At 39.9% G+C, this 17,437-nt stretch overlaps 1 protein-coding gene across 4 annotated transcripts in view; it reads left to right on the forward strand.

The window, feature by feature from the left end:
- The first annotated feature begins 1,495 nt into the window (after positions 1-1,495).
- The window catches only part of PAIP1 (poly(A) binding protein interacting protein 1), a 22,691-nt gene continuing 6,749 nt past the window's right edge, over positions 1,496-17,437 (forward strand). The window contains exons 1-7 of one of the 4 annotated variants that reach the window (XM_027880873.1): positions 1,496-1,578; positions 2,455-2,658; positions 4,938-5,119; positions 10,181-10,369; positions 12,199-12,311; positions 14,991-15,102; positions 16,724-16,849. In XM_027880873.1, coding sequence (XP_027736674.1) covers positions 5,009-5,119; positions 10,181-10,369; positions 12,199-12,311; positions 14,991-15,102; positions 16,724-16,849 — 651 coding nt within the window. In that variant the 5' untranslated portion in view covers positions 1,496-1,578; positions 2,455-2,658; positions 4,938-5,008. Of the gene's footprint in view, positions 1,579-2,454; positions 2,659-3,254; positions 3,487-4,937; positions 5,120-10,180; positions 10,370-12,198; positions 12,312-14,990; positions 15,103-16,723; positions 16,850-17,437 lie in introns of those variants that run through there. The other 3 variants (XM_027880872.1, XM_027880871.1, XM_027880870.1) reach the window with 3 other exon arrangements.

Consider the following 17,437-nt stretch of genomic DNA (forward strand, 5'->3'; position numbering starts at 1 on the left):
GCGGCGCGGGGTCCCCGCCGTGCTGGGCGAGCCCGCGGCGCCGGCGGCGGGATAGCGGGATAACCGTGTCCAGCCCACGGTGCCTGACTGGTACCGGGAGGTAGAGGCTGGCGAAGAGACGCGTGCTGGACGCGGGACTAACGCCACAGCACGTAGGTGGTGTTCCCTCCGTTATTGTTACTTCTTAAAAATGCGTGATGAAGCAGCGAGATGTTGGACTTGAGGTGGTAGATGCGGTAAGGGAGGGTGAGAGGAAATGATGAGCTGTGGCACCTTTGGAGGAATTTCTTCACAGAAAGAGGGGTTAGACACTGGAATGGGCTTCCCAGCGAGGTGGTGGAGTCGCCGTCCCTGGAAGTCTTTAAGGAAAGACTGGACCTGGCACTCATGCCATGCTCTCGTTGACATGGTGATGTTTTGTTCGATCATAGGTTGGACTCGATGATACCAGAGGTCTTTTCCAACCTGTAAATTGATTCTGTGATTCTGTAGCTCTGCAAATAATGCATGGCTGGATGAAGAGAACACTTGGTTGGAGAGGCAGTTCCAGAGGACAACTACTCAGGCTGCCCATTGCCTGAATATGGAGTCTAACTTCACACGATCCTGCATATGTTATCTTCACACAATCTGTGGTTTCCATGCGTAAATTAGGCATGTTTTTTCTTTTTTTTTTTTTTTTTTAATGTATTGTAAGTCTGTGTCACTGCTCCTGCAAAACACACATTGCTGGAGATGTCACACAGCTGCAAGGCTCCTAACTGGTGAGCTGGGACTAGAAGTGAAGATAAGCATTGAAAACATGAGTCTCTGAGGGATATTTTAGGATACTCTACTACTACAAGACTCTGTTCACTACGGTGCTTTTAAATAAGTTTGTATGAAAGATTCCATTTAGAGCTACGGGTTATACCTGTGCTTTATGTTTTGTGCTCAATAACTTTTGGGCCCATAGTCCAATAACATGCCTCATCAGTATGATAGGGATTGGCATAATTCAGCTATTAATTCCATTTTAAAAGCTAGAATTAGCCCTCTCCTTTTTTTTTTTTTCCCCTAATTATTATATCTTATCAGCATAAAAAAAAAAACCCAAACACAAGCATGTAAAAATGCCTGGGTTCTGAATAGTGACAAGGTTACAGTGTATGATTTCTCAACGCCAGGCATCAAAGGTGTGTGCAGTATTGGTTCTGAACTGCTTCAGACTATTAGTTAAGACTCTTAGGACAAAGTGGGTAACTTCTAGTGGATACTTAAAAGCACTCCTAACTGCCTTTGGAGAAAAGTTTAATCCGGCCATTGAGTGCTTAGGATACTTACTAGTTTAGCGATCTCAGTGTTCTGCTCTTTGGTCTCAGAGGCTTGAAGTAATTGACAGGACTTGAGTTACTCAGGCCATTCTGCTTAGAAAGGGGCATACTACTGTAGGCAGTGTTCAGGGATTGTAATTTTGGAATTAACTGCCTGATTTTTTTTCTTAATTTTGTTCCAGTCAAACACAATTGCTCTCATGCAAACTTCAGTAGCACATTTGTAAGAAAAATATGGACTTGGGATCACATTCCACTCTAAGTGGTAAGTAGTTGCCAAACAGTCATTAAATTAAGATAATATAGAATATCTGCTAAATGAAAAGAATTTACATTTATGACCAAAGCTGAAAAGTTTTCTGGTTCAGTAATGATAACCTGAGACATTTAATTCCTCATAGGTGTATGCCTTAAAGAATGAGATTTGCTTTCTTGAAAAATTGACATATTGAAAAGTGATTGCAGTATATAATGCTGCAGAATTTCAACTTTCTTTTTCACATTAATATAAGCTTTTTTTACCTCCTCTTAAGGTAAAGTCTACAGATGTGGACAGAGGTCACAATATAGGCTTTAAAACTAGAGCTGAAATAACAAAAGAACACTGATTATTTGTAATATAGCTAATTTGTGATCTTTAAAGGATTGGTAATACTCCCTAAGTTGGTTGTGACAGTTGTTTACAATACTCTGACAAAACCTCCTGCATTGTCTCTCATTCCAGTTGCAGAGTAAAGATATGTTATTTTACCATTCTTTACTTTCGGAAGGGGTTGCCTAGGAACAGTTTTCCCATATGTCTCATTAATTTTAACTTGTGTCACCTTTAATGTCTGGCCACCTTTTTATCTCAACCAAAATCAATCCAATTCATGCCTTGGGGAAGTAAAAAATATGTTACACCCTCCCCCTCCCCCTGTTAATAATTGAAACTGGTAACATGTAATAGTAAACATAGTAGGAATTTGGCTTCTAAAGGCACCATTTTACAGTCCAATTGGATTTTTTTTTTTTTTAATGCAAGACAGTGCTGTTCTGATTTTTTTAAAAACGTTTCATACATACTTGCCTATTTTTTCATTCCCTCATGAGTGGTGAACAGACTGACCCAACACCACACATCCTTTTGAGTTTGTGGCAGGAACAGGTGACAAGGTCAGCAAAGATCAGACTGTTCAGGGAGACAAAATACAAACGCTGCCAGCAGGATCAGCTGAGGTATATTTGGGGCACCTCAGATCACAGTTGCTCTCCTCATCCTGAAAGTAGATTGTGATCTGGAATGTGCAGAACAAGTAGAGCAAGACTCTGGACTGAAGCTGAACAAAAATAGAAGAATTAAACTGTAAGTGGACATGTGAGCTGGATCATTCACAGTTAATATGATAATATTAGAAAGATGCATTACGTGGACCATCTTTTTCAGTCTGTTCCTGTTGGCATGAAAGGTAGTTTTAAAAATTAAATCAGAAGAGCATTTGTTATCACATCATACATAAATTATACATGAAAAGACATTGTTCTGGGCAGACACATTTATATTAAGTAGCCCTAGCCATACAATGATGTGGTCATGTTGGAGGCTTAACTTCATCGCGTTAAATTTAGAATTTCCCCCGCCGCTTTCCCACCCCTTTCTGCTAGAAACAGCTGTGTGCGCTCAGCGTGGCGCGATGCACCTGTGGCTACAGCTCTTCTGCTGTAGCCGAAGCCTTGGCCCTCTTAAGGCCACCTCGCCCGCTTTCCCCGTGGGGAGATCAATCCCAGAGGATATCGCGGTTTTGGAAATGCCGTTTCCAGGCTGCCGCGGGTTCGGGGGGGGCGGGCGCGGCAGCGGCGCCAAACCGAAAGTGCAGCGGCCGGGCGGGCCCGGGGCGGGCCCGCGCTCCGCCCGCCCCCCGCGGGCCCCCGCCCCGTTCCCTCCCTCCCATGAGCGCCCGAGCCGCCGGCCTCAGCATGTCGGAGAGTTTCGAGCGAGCGCCCCGTGCCAGCCGTGGCCCGGGCCGGGGAGGGGGCGCACCGGAGAGCGGCAGCGGCGGGGCCCACCCCGGGGGCAACGCTGCCCGTGGCTCAGGCTCGGCCGAGGAGCAGCAGCACCAAGCGGGCGGCCTCTTCCCGCAGCAGGAACCATTGCGGCCTCCGAAGACGGCGCCGCTGGGCACCGGGATGGCAGGTACGGACCACCCTCCCCCCGCTTGCTTTCTCCTGGGGCTCCTGCCGGGCTCCTGGCGGCGCCGCGCGAGGTTTGAGCGGAGCGGGGGCACCGGCACCTGTCGGCGAGAGGGTGGTCCTGTTCCCAAGTGCCTGAGCCGCGCACCGCCCTGAGGCCGAGGCGGGCTGGGAAGCCCCAGGAAGCCGGGGGACACCTGGTTGAGTAGGGAGGCGTGAGAGGAATGAAACCGAAGAGAAACAAGTGGTGCGCAGCAGAGTCGCCCACCACCTGCTGACCGATGACCAGCCCATCCCCCAGCAGCGGCAACTCCTGGCCAACTGGTGCCAGGAGGGGAGTTTATATACTGAACACCACATTCTATGGTATGGACTGTCCCTATGGCCAGTCCAGGTCAGTTGTCGGGTCTGCGTTGCCTTCCAGCTTTTTGTGCACCTTCTTGCTGTCAGAGCGTGGGAAAGTGAAATCCTTGATTTAGAGTAAGCACTGTTTAGCATGTTTAGCAATATCCAGAGCATTAGCATGTTGACTGATTAGTCTCATACCGAATCCAAAACATAGCACTGTACCAGCTACTCAGAAGAAAATTAACTCTGTCCCAGCTAAAACCAGGACACTGGGTTATGGACCTGGCCCAGGTAAAGGTGTGATGTAGTGCAGCTGCTTGCAACACTCTTCGTCCTTCCCCCCACCCCCGTTCTCCCACATCTGAGTGTGCTTTTCATCCATCTGTTAATCTGACCACAGATGGTCTCAGCCTTCCCCGTATTGAAGAACTCCAGCCTAAAGGTTTGCGCAAAAATAAACCCAACCCAACAGTAACACAAAGCACTGTCTGTTGGTCAGCTTTTTCAGGTAGGTGTCAGATTCTGTTTTCAATAAACTTATGAGCTAATCTCTAATGATATGTTTGAAAAATAGCATTTTAAAAACACCTTAACTAGATGTTTTGGCAAATCGTGTATGGGAACAATGATAGCTAAGTGTCTCTGAGCATTTTGTTAAAAATAAGTTGCTAAAAAGTAGTGGTGTCTTTCATTTATTAACCTTCCAAAGTCTTGAACTTGTATTTGAAATCTGTGAAAAACCACACGATGAACAAACATACCATAAACAGATTTACTAGTTTCTTAGGTTAGCTCTTTCAGAAAACATGTTTTCACAAGAGAAAAGAGCTCTTTTTTCTTTCTTTCCCTTCTCCTTTTTTTTTTTGGTCATCTTCGCTTTCTATCACGTAGAAAGACATCTGGAGTGTGCTCAAATGAAAACTTTAACATATTTAAGAGAAATAATAAAAACTATGTATTTAAAGTAAACTTGAAAGTATATTTACAGAAAAATTATACTTGAAGTTAAAAACGTATTCTGGGTTTACATAGTAGTGAATACATACTAGTGTGAATACATATTAGTTTAGTGATTTCTAAGAAAAGTTGTTAACAAAACTTTTTCAGAGCACCTGCAAAAGACGGGATTTCCATCTGGATCAGAAGATAAGGCTTCAGTTCTTGATTCTGGACCAGAAATGGCTGAACCTCAGTTGGCTGTGGCTTCTGTAGTAACATCAAAGCTATCTGCTAAAGCACCTGAATTTTATCCAGCAGGATACAACCAGAATTTCAATCAGAATTTCACAGTGAGTGTTTTAACTTCTTCCTTAGTATATGCCAATTTGCTTATATTTCAGTTAACAATGTTTTCTTGAGATCTTTTATATCAGTTAATTTGAATTCTGCATTTGCTGAAGAGATTGCAAAAATTGTCATAATAACCTCTAGAGTTACAGCCAGAATGTTAAGTGGTAAAGGGCGAATATTATGGTGTACTTGAGAGCCTTTAATGTGGGATATTTTGCCAAAGCTTGCTGCAGGTAGCAACATTCCCTGTTGGTTACATCAAGCATTGGTTACATTTAGCATGAGAGTAAGCTGGGGTTTTTTGTGACTGTCTGTGTTGTAGTGACATCTACGCTGCATTTTCATTAAAAGCTGTTGTGCATTTTTATGCAGAGTTCGCAGGTTTTTGAAGAAGGTGCGGGGAAAGCTTGAACTTTAGCTTTTATGAGCACAGGCTTTGCTTTTCCTGAATTTCCTGTGCCACGGGTATGATTCGTCATGACTGCCTAAGTCAATGTATCATCATGTGTCTTTTAATTCCTTCAGTGGTATTGTATCACCAATGGACAAAAAAATAGGGTTACACTCATTAGTAGCAGTTACTTACCCACACACCTAGTAAAAAATACATTTCCAGATAGACTAAAGGTGATCTCGCGTCAATATTGCAGCTGCATCATGTAACAGAAGTTGGTACTTTTATTTTCTACTCCGTTGTCTTCCATGTTGCTGCTTCAGTAGTTCTACGCTAGGGAAGATCTGTGTGAATTCTTGGAATATCGTTTTGTTACACAAGCGAGCAAACTCTGGTACTATATCTAAACAGGTGGGAACTATTACTTTTACAAATACAATCAAGTGAAAAAAACCAACGATGCTGAAGCAAATAGTTTTTTAATAACGTGTTTAAATATACTTTATTTGAATGCTAAATATGGGTTTTTGGTGTTTTGAAATCTTTTCCTCTCCAGTAAAACTGATGTTACCTTTATGTTACCAGTTTTGCCAGTTCCCCGAATATAATTACTCTCCTGGATAATACAAGCCTACTGCCAATATGGAACTGTTAACAAAATGCCAATGTGAACGTGCTTCAGTGAATCTAGGGGAAAAGAACTACTTTGCCCCAGTAGAGGTTACATGGTTTCTAAAAAAAAGTAATTTAGTTTCAAGACAAAAAGAAAAAGGTCCTTTTGAATGGCATACATACTGCACACTTAAAATTGCAAAGTTTCAAGACCAACAGTGTTGCTTTTCAGCTATTTTGCAAAAACACACAAGCATGTGGGAGTTCCTGGTTGCTGTGTTGTTGGAATATGCCATGAATGTGACTCATCTATTAATAAAAATACCTCTTGAAATGTTAGCAAAACCTAGAATGCTTATTTGTAAGTATGTTGCGGGGACTTTAATCAGAATATGCTAGACATAAAACAGTGGTATTTCGGACTTTCATCCTTTGCTATTACAAAATATTGGGGTTTTAACTTTATTGACTGAATTAATTTCATAAACTGGCCTCACTTGCAATAAAAATAGGAAATTTTAGTACACTTTATTATTACACATATTTTAATCATGAGATTTTAAAATTTGAATCAAGATAAAGTTTTGAGTAACTTCATTCTCTCTGAATTAAAATTAGTGCTTTCTAGCTTTCATTTGTAAAGTTCCCTGGAATTTCATATCTGAAAACTTGCACTTCTCGTATAAAATGCACAGTGGTTTTGCTATTAAACATTCATTGTTTTAGAAATAGTGCTGATTTCTTGTTTAATTGTACATTATTATAATTACCACATGTGCCCATATAACATTTGATTATTAGATCATTTATTTCCAATCAGTTGTGATACTCAAAACTGTCTATTACCTGTGAAGATAGTTTAAGGGATACAGCATACAAGTCTTACTAGCATTTTCAGGAAAACTTTACCAGGACTTTGGAGAAAGGCTTTCATGGAATTCTCTGTTTGCATACAGAGTCCAACCCATCAGCAATTTTAGATGTCTACAGTAGGCTAGAGAAGGGCATGATGCTCTCATTTAAGAGTTTGAGGAGTGAAATTTTTATTTTTTTAGGATTCCACAATCCTTCCTGCCTTTTTTTGTTTTCATTTCAGTTACTTTCCAAAAGAAGGCCAAGCATAAGAGTGCCATTTAACTTCATTCAGCATGCATAGGTTGTTTTGTATATGCAACAGTCTTAATACTTGAATTTGCAATATCTTTATTGTAAACTTGTTAAGTGCATATAATCTCAAGGGAAGGAAAGCTTGTTCTGAAAAAGTCTGAAGAGAAATCAAATCAACGATTAATGATGAAGTTCCTAAGTGAAATTGTGTGAATTTACAAGATAGAGGAAAATGGTAATCAGCACATGTAAAGAAACTGAGTCCAAGAGCAGATTTGGCTCTGGAATCTTTTCTGTAGAATTTCTGTTTTATCTTTAGGTAAATCAGAGGAGTTTTAGTACTGATTTAGCCTTCTATTCTTATGTCTGTAAACTCATGAAGTGACACTTAATAGAAGAGAGGCGAATATATAATCTTTTAATTGGTGACTCCTTTGTTGTGAATAATCCAGGATCCCATCCTATAGCTCTCAAACATTAGGGAGAAGAATTAGACAGCACTGGCTTGATGGAGAAATAACTGAAATTAATGAAAAATTTCTATTTGGCTTCCATGGCTTGGAGTCATAAATTTGTAATGAATGTGTAATCTTGCAGGTTTCTGTTAGCCAGCTTCTGCTAAAAATATTGAAGAGCCATTTGGTTTGTTTTCCTTGAGTTGATACAGTGTATGATGCTGTCTTTATGTTAAATCCGACAGTGAGAAATGGAAGTAGTTTATGTCTAGAAGTTACTGGGCTAAATTCAGATCCTTTTTAAAGAGTCAAGTGTAAGTAATTTAGCAATATACAACTTTATTATCATATTTGGATTACTCATTTTTCTCTCCCATTTGTTCAGTTCCCTGGCATAATTACTAAAATATAGGCTTCTTTTGGAGTTGCATAATTAGTACAGATAGCTGAACATGGCACAGAGTTTAGCCTCTGTTTAGCCTATTAATTACAAAATGGAAGTAGGAGGATACAGGAACACCAGTAGACCAAATGGTATTGGCGTCCCTTACGTTCATTATCCTCTGAGACTGAATTACTGTATGTACAAGTGAGTATGAGAGGAAGATACCTTCCCCTCTGCTGATGGAGATCTCAAAACAATCTGAGGACTGTCAGAGCAGCTTCTTTTATAAGCTACAGCAATTGCATGCTCTGAAGCCTGGCTGGAGAGTTTTCAAACAGGTTGTGTGCAGTGACACTAGTTCAGCTGTATGTGAATAAGCTGCAGTAGCTGCACAGTAATGTAATAGTTCTGTGGAATAAAATGGTTTTAAGTTTATTGTACAGAACTCTTACTGGGCCATCCAAAATTGCCTTGTAAAAGTGTATTTCCTTTAGCAACACAGAGTGTTTAGCAAGTCACACATGTGCCTATTAGCTTTTACTTTTTGGTTTTATAAGTTCTAAGCCATTAGAGTTGTAGAATACTTTGGGTTGAAAAGGACCTCTGAAGTTCCTGTGCTCAGCTCAGATCAGGTTGTTGAAGACTTTTTCCTTGTGGGCAGTAATAGTTGGCTATTATTTCCATAAACCCATCCTTAGTATTATTACCTGAGCAAATGTTCTACTTAATTAAACATCATAGGAAATCTTTCTAGTTTTTACTGTTGTTACATCAGTGTGTCCCCCACCTCGCTAGCTTAGAGTTGTATAACCTTATGACATGCATCTGGGGAATTTTGGAAAGTCTGCTTTTTTTCCCACGCATTCTTCACAAGTCATGAAATTAATGTCAGTACTTGATTTTCAGCAGTGTGTATCTGTCTTTCTCACAGTTCATACTGAGATAAAAAATTTTCACAGAAGAGGAGAGATGGAGGCATTTTGAAGATAAACTAAATGAAAACCCCTCATTAAGGGAGTGATAGAAGGAGAATATACTTATAAATCTTGTTACTTTATGTACACTATGTAAATAAGAAGTGTTTTATCATTTTAGCTCTGTTTTTCATTGCAGTAGATAGTACACTTTAAACATTTTTAATTAGTAGATCAGTTGAGAATTCTGATATTGTTTCTCTTATGTCTTGAATTGTTAATTGTAAGTTATTTTTTAGCAGTCCCTCCTTAGGCTTCTTCTGATACTTCTGAAATCTATGAGATGTTTTTCACAATCATTTGTGTAGTGTGACAAAGTGAATTATTTGTACTGTGTTGCTACTAGTGTCATCACGAATTGTGCTGCTTTTTTTTGCTATTCCACTCATATACCACATTGTAATAATTTGTAACAGTATTGATGTTAGATACTTATATACATTCATTTTTGAATGGACAAAATCATCATTCCTCTGTCCCATTGGTGGGAGCATAAGCACTGATGAAGTGATATTGTGCTAGCCCCTACTGTCTTTAGGGAACAGGTGTGTTTACTGTCTGGGTTTTAACCTCAGTAGCTGCAAATTAATGCAATACCATTTTAATAGTTTCATTTCATGCCTTGTAATCTTTCATCTGTTGCCAAGAGATGCAAATATGCTGACTTTAAAATATCAGTCTTCCTAGTTATACTTTCTACATGGGAGCACGACACTGTATTTATTGTATTTCTTCAACTTCTCCTCCATCTTTTGGAGCACTGTACACACTTAATCCAAAATACTTTGTTTCAGATTTTCAGTTTTTAACTTCTGCAGTTCATGTATCCACAGTGGTCCTACCCTTAACATATATTTACTTTGTTTATTAGTTAATCTTGTACTCAACTTGGGAGACTGATTTCTGTTTAATCCGTCTTCCAGTGTTTTGCTGGAATACCCAGATACCTGGTTAACATGATCAGACGATAAGAGCTTTGTGATATGGTGAGGTCTGTGCGCTGTAAAAATGTTGTAATCAAGTACACAGAGGCTGCAAATTGGGGGCTGTACAGTTACTTCTGGAGATAGTAAGTATGACAGCATTATTCAAGGTTCTTTTTAAGAGACTGGTATATTCTTTCACTTCTACAGGATTCTTCCTTTGAAGATAGATATGATGGCTATCTGAGTTTGGCAGAATATGTACAAGACTTCCTAAATCACCTCACTGAGCAACCAGGTTGTTTTGAAACTGAAATAGAGCATTTTGCTGAGGCATTGAATGGCTGGGTCACTACAGATGAATCTTTACAAGAACTTGTTGAACTCATCTATCAGCAGGTAGTCTGTGTATTCTGTCTTATAACATAGATATTATGCCTCTGTTACATAGTATCCAAGAATACATCCCAGTATTACTTCTTATGTCATTGTGCTTGTGTAGTATTTTAATGGTTTGATTTTCTTTTTTTTCTTTCAGACTGAAAGATAGAGGGAAAGATTTTGCTCAATGAGTTGAAATGGTAGCTCAAATGTGGGTTCCCTAGATTGTATACACTTGCCCAGCTTGCTCTTTCCTAAGTATTTGTAGCTCTTGGTAAAATACTACAGTTGAAGTTACAGTGCTTAATTAAAGGATTATATTTGAAACTCTTAAACAATATCAGACTTCTATATTTTTATTCAATCCTGCAAAAAAAATTCTTCATAATTCCAAAATATTCTTAATTCCTTGGTATTAAAAAAAATAGGTTCATATGCACTGTACACATCACCCCTTGGGAATGGTTCTTTATTGACAGGCTTTCTGCTTTATTTGGAATATACCTATTTCAAAACAGCATAACTGGAGAAGAGGAAAGCTCATCTGAGGGTAACTAGGTCCAGTCCCATTGATGGCCATGGAAATGAGGACAGAGACCTTGAGCTGAACTCTGTACTAATTGGGGGAGCCATTGGAAAGAACAGCTTAATATGTGCTGCTTAGCAAATGAGCTGCTGTTACTGTCTTTTGGGCTCACTGCACAGAATGAAGCCACGCTTGTGCTTGCTATTTATTACATTGGGTGTCTCACCCTCTCATGGGTTTGTTGCTTTCAAGTTCTGCCTTGAATGCAGACTTTTGTTCAAGAGCAGATACCTGCAGAATATTTTAATCTGGGGTATGTAAATGTGGAATGACTGTTTGGTCATTGTACAGAACTGTAGAGCTTCAAGTTTCTCATTCTTATACAAAATTAATGCATGTTTAATTGAAGACAGTTTAGTTAGACATGAAGAATCACCTGTGCTATGTTTGGCAGCATCATTTTTCTATCCTTTTTTTGAACCCATAGAGGATAGTTATAAAAAGATGAAAATATTCCATATAACTTTACTGGAAGAAAAAAAGAGGAATTTATGCTATTTTTAACTTCTTGTATTTTAAATACATTGACTCTCACCTAATGTAACTTAAAAACAAGTCCAGCATTAGGGTTTACTGTGTCTTCCTCAGCTGAGAAACACAGTGTTACCAGTCTGAAATTATGTGAAAAATATAACTTAGTGCAAAAAAGCCGTGCTGCTATCCCAAAGTATCTAATTTTAGATTTGTTGTATGTCAGGATAAGATAGTGTTTAAGTGTAAGTCAATATGCTTATTATTCTTCTGTCTTGAGTAGAGGCCCAGATACTAATTTCCTGGCTTATCACAAAATGACTAAAATTGCTAAAGTTTGTGTCTGCTTTAGTTATCTTAATTTAACCCAACTAAGCAGGTTTACATTGCTCCTTGAGAAAGTATGTGATGTCCTTGAAAAAGTGTTTTAATGTCCAGTGTTGATTTTTTTTGTACAAGAGTTTGTAAGTGACCTTCAGATGCTTTTTGGCTGTAGGTCACAATGCAGAAGTAGAGTTGAAGATACATGGCATAATGGTGATTGTTTTCTTAGAGCCACAAAATCACAGTAAAATGAACTTTTAAGTGCTGAAATGCATGTAGTGAAGTGCTGATGAGATACAAAAATGAACGTGGCAAACAGTAATTGTTAATCATTACTCTTCTGCTCTTCAGTTGTCTAATCAAGTGTTACTAAGCACAGATTTCAAAAAAAGCTTTTAAAGGTATTTCCTGATAGGTTAATCATTAGTTTTAAGAATAATTTATTTTTTCATTTTTATTTTGGAAGGCCACATCTGTCCCAAATTTTTCCTACATGGGAGCACGGTTGTGTAACTATCTATCTCACCATCTAACCATTAGTCCACAAAGTGGGAACTTCAGACAGTTGTTACTTCAAAGGTCAGTATCAGCAGGTCATTTTAAGCCTGTTACTTTCTTACATGTTTTTCTATTTTGTAAAGAATTAGTATATACAAAACAAGTGAAACACCATGCAGTTGCTGACCACCCACTCCACTAACCCATGCCCAGCCAATTCCTAAACAGTAGACCCCAGCCAGCTTTATCCCAAGTTTATATGCTGAGCATGAGGCCACATGGGATGGAATATCCCTGTGGTCACTTGAGATCACTTGTCCTGACTGTGTCTCTGCTCAACTTCTTGTGCACTCCAGCCTCGTCACTGATGGGGTAGGATGAAAAGCAGAAAAGTCCTTGATATAGTGTAAACAATGCAAAGCAACCAGGACATACAGAGGCTGAAGATACTTATTTTTCCCTTGTTTTGTTGCTTTCAAAATTAATGGTTTTGGGTTTTTTAACTCTGGGTGTTACTTGGGAATGAAAGCAAGTCCCTGTTTATGTTGGATTTCCTAGTTCCTGATTTTTGAAGCAAACCCAGTAGATAACATTCATTTTAGAACCCTGAAGCCATGAGTTCAAAGTTGCTAAGGTTTTTATTGCTGATATGGATGAAACTGAGAGGAGAGAGGGTATGTGCAGATAAACAACCCAACGATATGACCAAAGAGAGATCCTCTTCTGTTTCACAGCAAAGTTTCTACATGAAATTTCAGCTCTTTAGATTTCTTAGTTTCTCTACTATTTTTTAATCCATTACACAATCATTGAGAATACATCAGAATTTATCTGACCTTCCTTTTATCTCAGTTATTTTTTGAGTTTGATTTTGGACTGCTATGCAAACTTGTATATTTTTGAATACTAGAAAAATTACTTCATTGCCATATTGTCATAATCCTGTGTATTTATATTTAAATTTATATATAAATTATATTTCTGTGGACATTTGACACCTGTGTTATTGTTACACATTCTGGACTGATATGATTGGAAGTTGGTGAATGTCACACCGATCCACAAAAAGGGCTGGAAGGAGGACCCAGAAAACTACAGGCCTGTCAGCCTGACCTCAGTGCCTGGCAAGGTTATGGAGCAGATCATCCTGAGTGCAATCACACAGCATCTACAGGATGGGCAAGGGATCAGGCCCAGCCAGCATGGGTTTAGGAAGGGCAGGTCCTGTCTGACCAACCTGATCTCCTTTGAGATCACCTATGATCAGGTGACCCACCTGGTGGATGAGGAGAAGGCTGTGGATGTGTCTATCTGGACTTCAGCAAAGCCTTTGACACCGTCTCCCACAGCATTCTCCTGAAAAAGCTGGCAGCCCATGGCTTGGACAGGGGCACTCTGTGCTGGATTAGAAACTGGCTGGAGGGCCGGGCCCAGAGAGTGCTGGTGAACGGGGCTGCATCCAGCTGGTGGCCGGTCACCAGTGGTGTTCCCCAGGGATCAGTGCTGGGACCAGTCCTGTTTAACATCTTTATCGATGATTTAGATGAGGGGATTGAGGTGTCATCAGCAAATTTGCAGATGACACCAAGTTGGGAGGGAGTGTCGACCTGCTGGAAGGCAGGAGGGCTCTGCAGAGGGACCTGGAAAGACTGGAGAGCTGGGCTGATTCCAGCAGGATGAGGTTCAACAAGGCCAAGTGGCGGGTCCTGCACTTTGGCCACAACAACCCCCTGCAGTGCTACAGGCTGGGCACAGAGTGGCTGGAGAGCAGCCAGGCAGAAAGGGACCTGGGAGTTTGGATTGACAGGAAGCTGAACATGAGCCAGCAGTGTGCCCAGGTGGCCAAGAAGGCCAATGGCATCCTGGCCTGGATCAGGAACAGTGTGGCCAGCAGGAGCAGGGAAGTGATCCTTCCCCTGTACTCAGCGCTGGTGAGGCTACCCCCTGGAGTGCTGTGTCCAGTTCTGGGCCCCTCAGTTCAGGAAGGACATTGAGGTGCTGGAGCAGGTCCAGAGAAGAGCAATCAGGCTGGTGAAGGGACTTGAGCACAAGTCCTATGAGGAGAGGCTGAGGGAGCTGGGGTTGTTTAGCCTGGAGAAGAGGAGGCTCAGAGGAGACCTCATCACTCTCTACAACTACTTAAAAGGAGGCTGTAGCCAGGTGGGGGTTGGTCTCTTCTCCCAGGCAGCTATCAGTAAGACAAGAGAGCGTGGTCTTAATCTGTGCCAGGGAAGGTTTAGATTGGATATTAGGAAGCAATTCTTTATAGAGAGGGTAATCAGGTATTGGAATGGGCTGCCCAGGGAAGTGGTGGATTCTCCGTCCCTGGAGGTTTTTAGGATAAGACTGGATGTGGCACTTAGTGCCATGGTCTAGTATCCATGGATCAAGGGATGGACTTGTTGGAAAGGACCTCTGAGATCATCCTGACTGATTCGATGATTCTACGGTACTCTAATGTATAAATTATTTAACTGTCTTCATTGCTACGTGTTTTAATCTGCTCAGTTTCATTTTTCTGCATCAAATATCTTACTGCTTAAACACATAATCGTGTAATCATATGTATTGTCTAAAGGGATGAAAATCCACTGTTCCTTTGTGAGGGCCTCTCATATCCTTCACACATCACAGTCCCCAGCATTCAGCTTGTTACAGTTTTCATGCAGGTCATAAGTTCTCATTGTTCCCTTAAATGAGTAGCTTATTTCGTATGTTAGAATGGTTATAGGTGATACAATTTTATTTTGATGTTTACAGGTGTCGAACAGAGTATGAAAACAGAAATGAAGCTACCAAAGGTGACGAAGCTACTAAAAAACAGTTTCATTCCTTTGTGCTGTTCTTAGCTGAACTTTACCTTAACTTAGAGGTAAGAAGAAAATAGCATGTCAATTGGTTCTTCATTAATTTTTTGTTGTGTTTAGGTAAACACTGAACTGAAGTAGTTTGAGGTGTTTTTTTAAAGGCAGAGGGGAGTAAAGTAAAAGAATATGGGAACAATTTCCTTATAATGTGTTTGTCCAAGAAACATATGAACAATCAAAAAAAATCATTAGACGAGAAGTGTATAGACATTGAAGTGTAAACATTCATAGAAAGAACTGACTGTAAAACACCTCTGAAATTAAGCTTTGGATATTTTATTCTACTGGCAAAACCCCCATATAACTATACTTAACCAACATATGAAATGCTACAGCTTAGCAGAAGCAGATCAGGATCAATAACCCATGTAATTCAGTATTCAGACATTAATAGGAGGAGTTAACAAACCCTTGAGAAAGATGTGGAAATCCTCAAAATGACAAATTAAAAACTGAGACCTTTAAAGATATTTCTTCGGATGACTGACTCCATGGCTTATGCGTGAAGCACGAAGTCTTGTATTGGTTTCCTGTATTTGTGATATGTTCAAAAAAATCTACAGAATTTTCTTTTATGGCTGTGCATTCATCAAGTTCACTAACTGCTGTAGTGTACTTAAGAATATACTTTTGACTTGATTATTTCAATGGTTTGATGTAAACAGACACTATAAAAATGTTCTGCTGCCATGAGGAAAATCATTCTCTGACTCTTCCATTTCTGTGCATAAGTGGTCTTTGAAATCTACTTTTCACTTGCTACAGGAAAAAAAGAAACATGTGCAAAGAGTTTGAAGGAGAGGGAGTTGTTCATTTGTGGAGTTTACCATACTCTGTAGGGTATACCATTTATGTTTAAACCATTTTCTGTAACTTTTTAAATACATAAAGAATGCCTTCTGGAAGTAAGCCACCACAGCTGTAAAAAATACATAGTCTGGAAAAGAGCATGGGGTTCTGAGATTTTGATATTTTGTGGACCATTTGGGAGGCATTTGGTAGCTTTTTTTTTTGCAATTTGTTAGCAGAGGAACAAAATGCTAGACATGCATTATTATTTCAGAATTGTAAGGATTGTACTTAAAGTAAGTTCAGTGACAACACCAAACTATGTGGTGCACCTAACGTGCTGGAGAGAAGGGATGCCATCCAGAGGGACCAAGACAGGCTCAAGAGGTAGGCCTATGTGAACAAAGCCAAGTGCAAGGTCCTGCAGCTGGGTCAGGCACAAATATAGACTGGGTGAAGAATCAGTCAAGAGCAGCCCTGCTGAAAAGGACTTGGATGCTGGTGGACAAGGAGCTCAACATTACCCAGCAATGTGCACTTGCAGCACCAAAAGCCAACTGCATCCTAGGTTTCACCAAAAGAAGTGTGGCCAGCAGGTCGAGGGAGAGGATGATCTAGATATCTTTAAGGTCCCTTCTAACCCACACCATTCCACGATTCTGTGAAAATCTACATTCTAAAATGGTTGCATGCCAAGCATGTTCTTCCCACCATAGAGATCAACTATGCTGATCACAAAACAAACCACACAGCATTCAAGAGAGAAAAAGTGCTTAGATTAATTTCTAAAACTCAAGTCTTTTAAATATGTGGGGGTTTTTAATATATATTTTGCAGATTAAAGGAATGAAGGGGCAGGTAACACGAGCAGAAATTCTTCAAGAAGGTCTTCGGGAATTACTAAATGCACTCTTCTCTAATCCTGTGGACAGTAATTTGATATGTGCAGTGAAACTCCTGAAGGTGAGACGGTACTATAATCATGGTTTTTAACCTTCCTAGCTTTAGGAACAGCAGGGTAAACTGCAAATGGAGAAGTATTTATAGGGTTTTATGCATTACATCATTAGCAGAGCAAACTACTTTTATTTGTTTTCCTTAATACCACTACGAAATTGAGCCGGTAAGAAAAGTAAAGTGATGCTCTAAAAGTAAATTCAAGGCCATTTGTGTACAAACAAGAGAAATAAAACTGAAGCTAAGGTGCAAAGGAATAAGCAGTCCCTTCAGATTTCATTTTGCTGCTTCTGGTGTGGGAGAAAACTGTAACCTTGCTTGGATGAATTGTGGAATCTTGGGTGCAGTGTATGTTCTGAAGGACACTGGGCCATTAGGGTCTACCTCTTTTTGGGGCAAAAGATTCTCGGTATGTGTTATTTTATTCTGTTTTGTCTGTGTCTTCACTTTTATAGAAATATATATATTTGTCTTTCACTATGAAAACAGACTTCTTTGTTTGTAAATGTTACTTTCTAAGAAAAAAAAAAATTACCTTCTGTGTAGGGAGAAACTTTTACCTTCACTGGTATTGTAATAGTCATAATAATAATA

This window comes from Empidonax traillii, unplaced genomic scaffold (genome assembly GCF_003031625.1).
Source record: "Empidonax traillii isolate 1590-97213 ecotype Southwest subspecies unplaced genomic scaffold, ASM303162v1 scaffold77:size1270838, whole genome shotgun sequence".
NCBI classification, from domain to species: domain Eukaryota; kingdom Metazoa; phylum Chordata; class Aves; order Passeriformes; family Tyrannidae; genus Empidonax; species Empidonax traillii.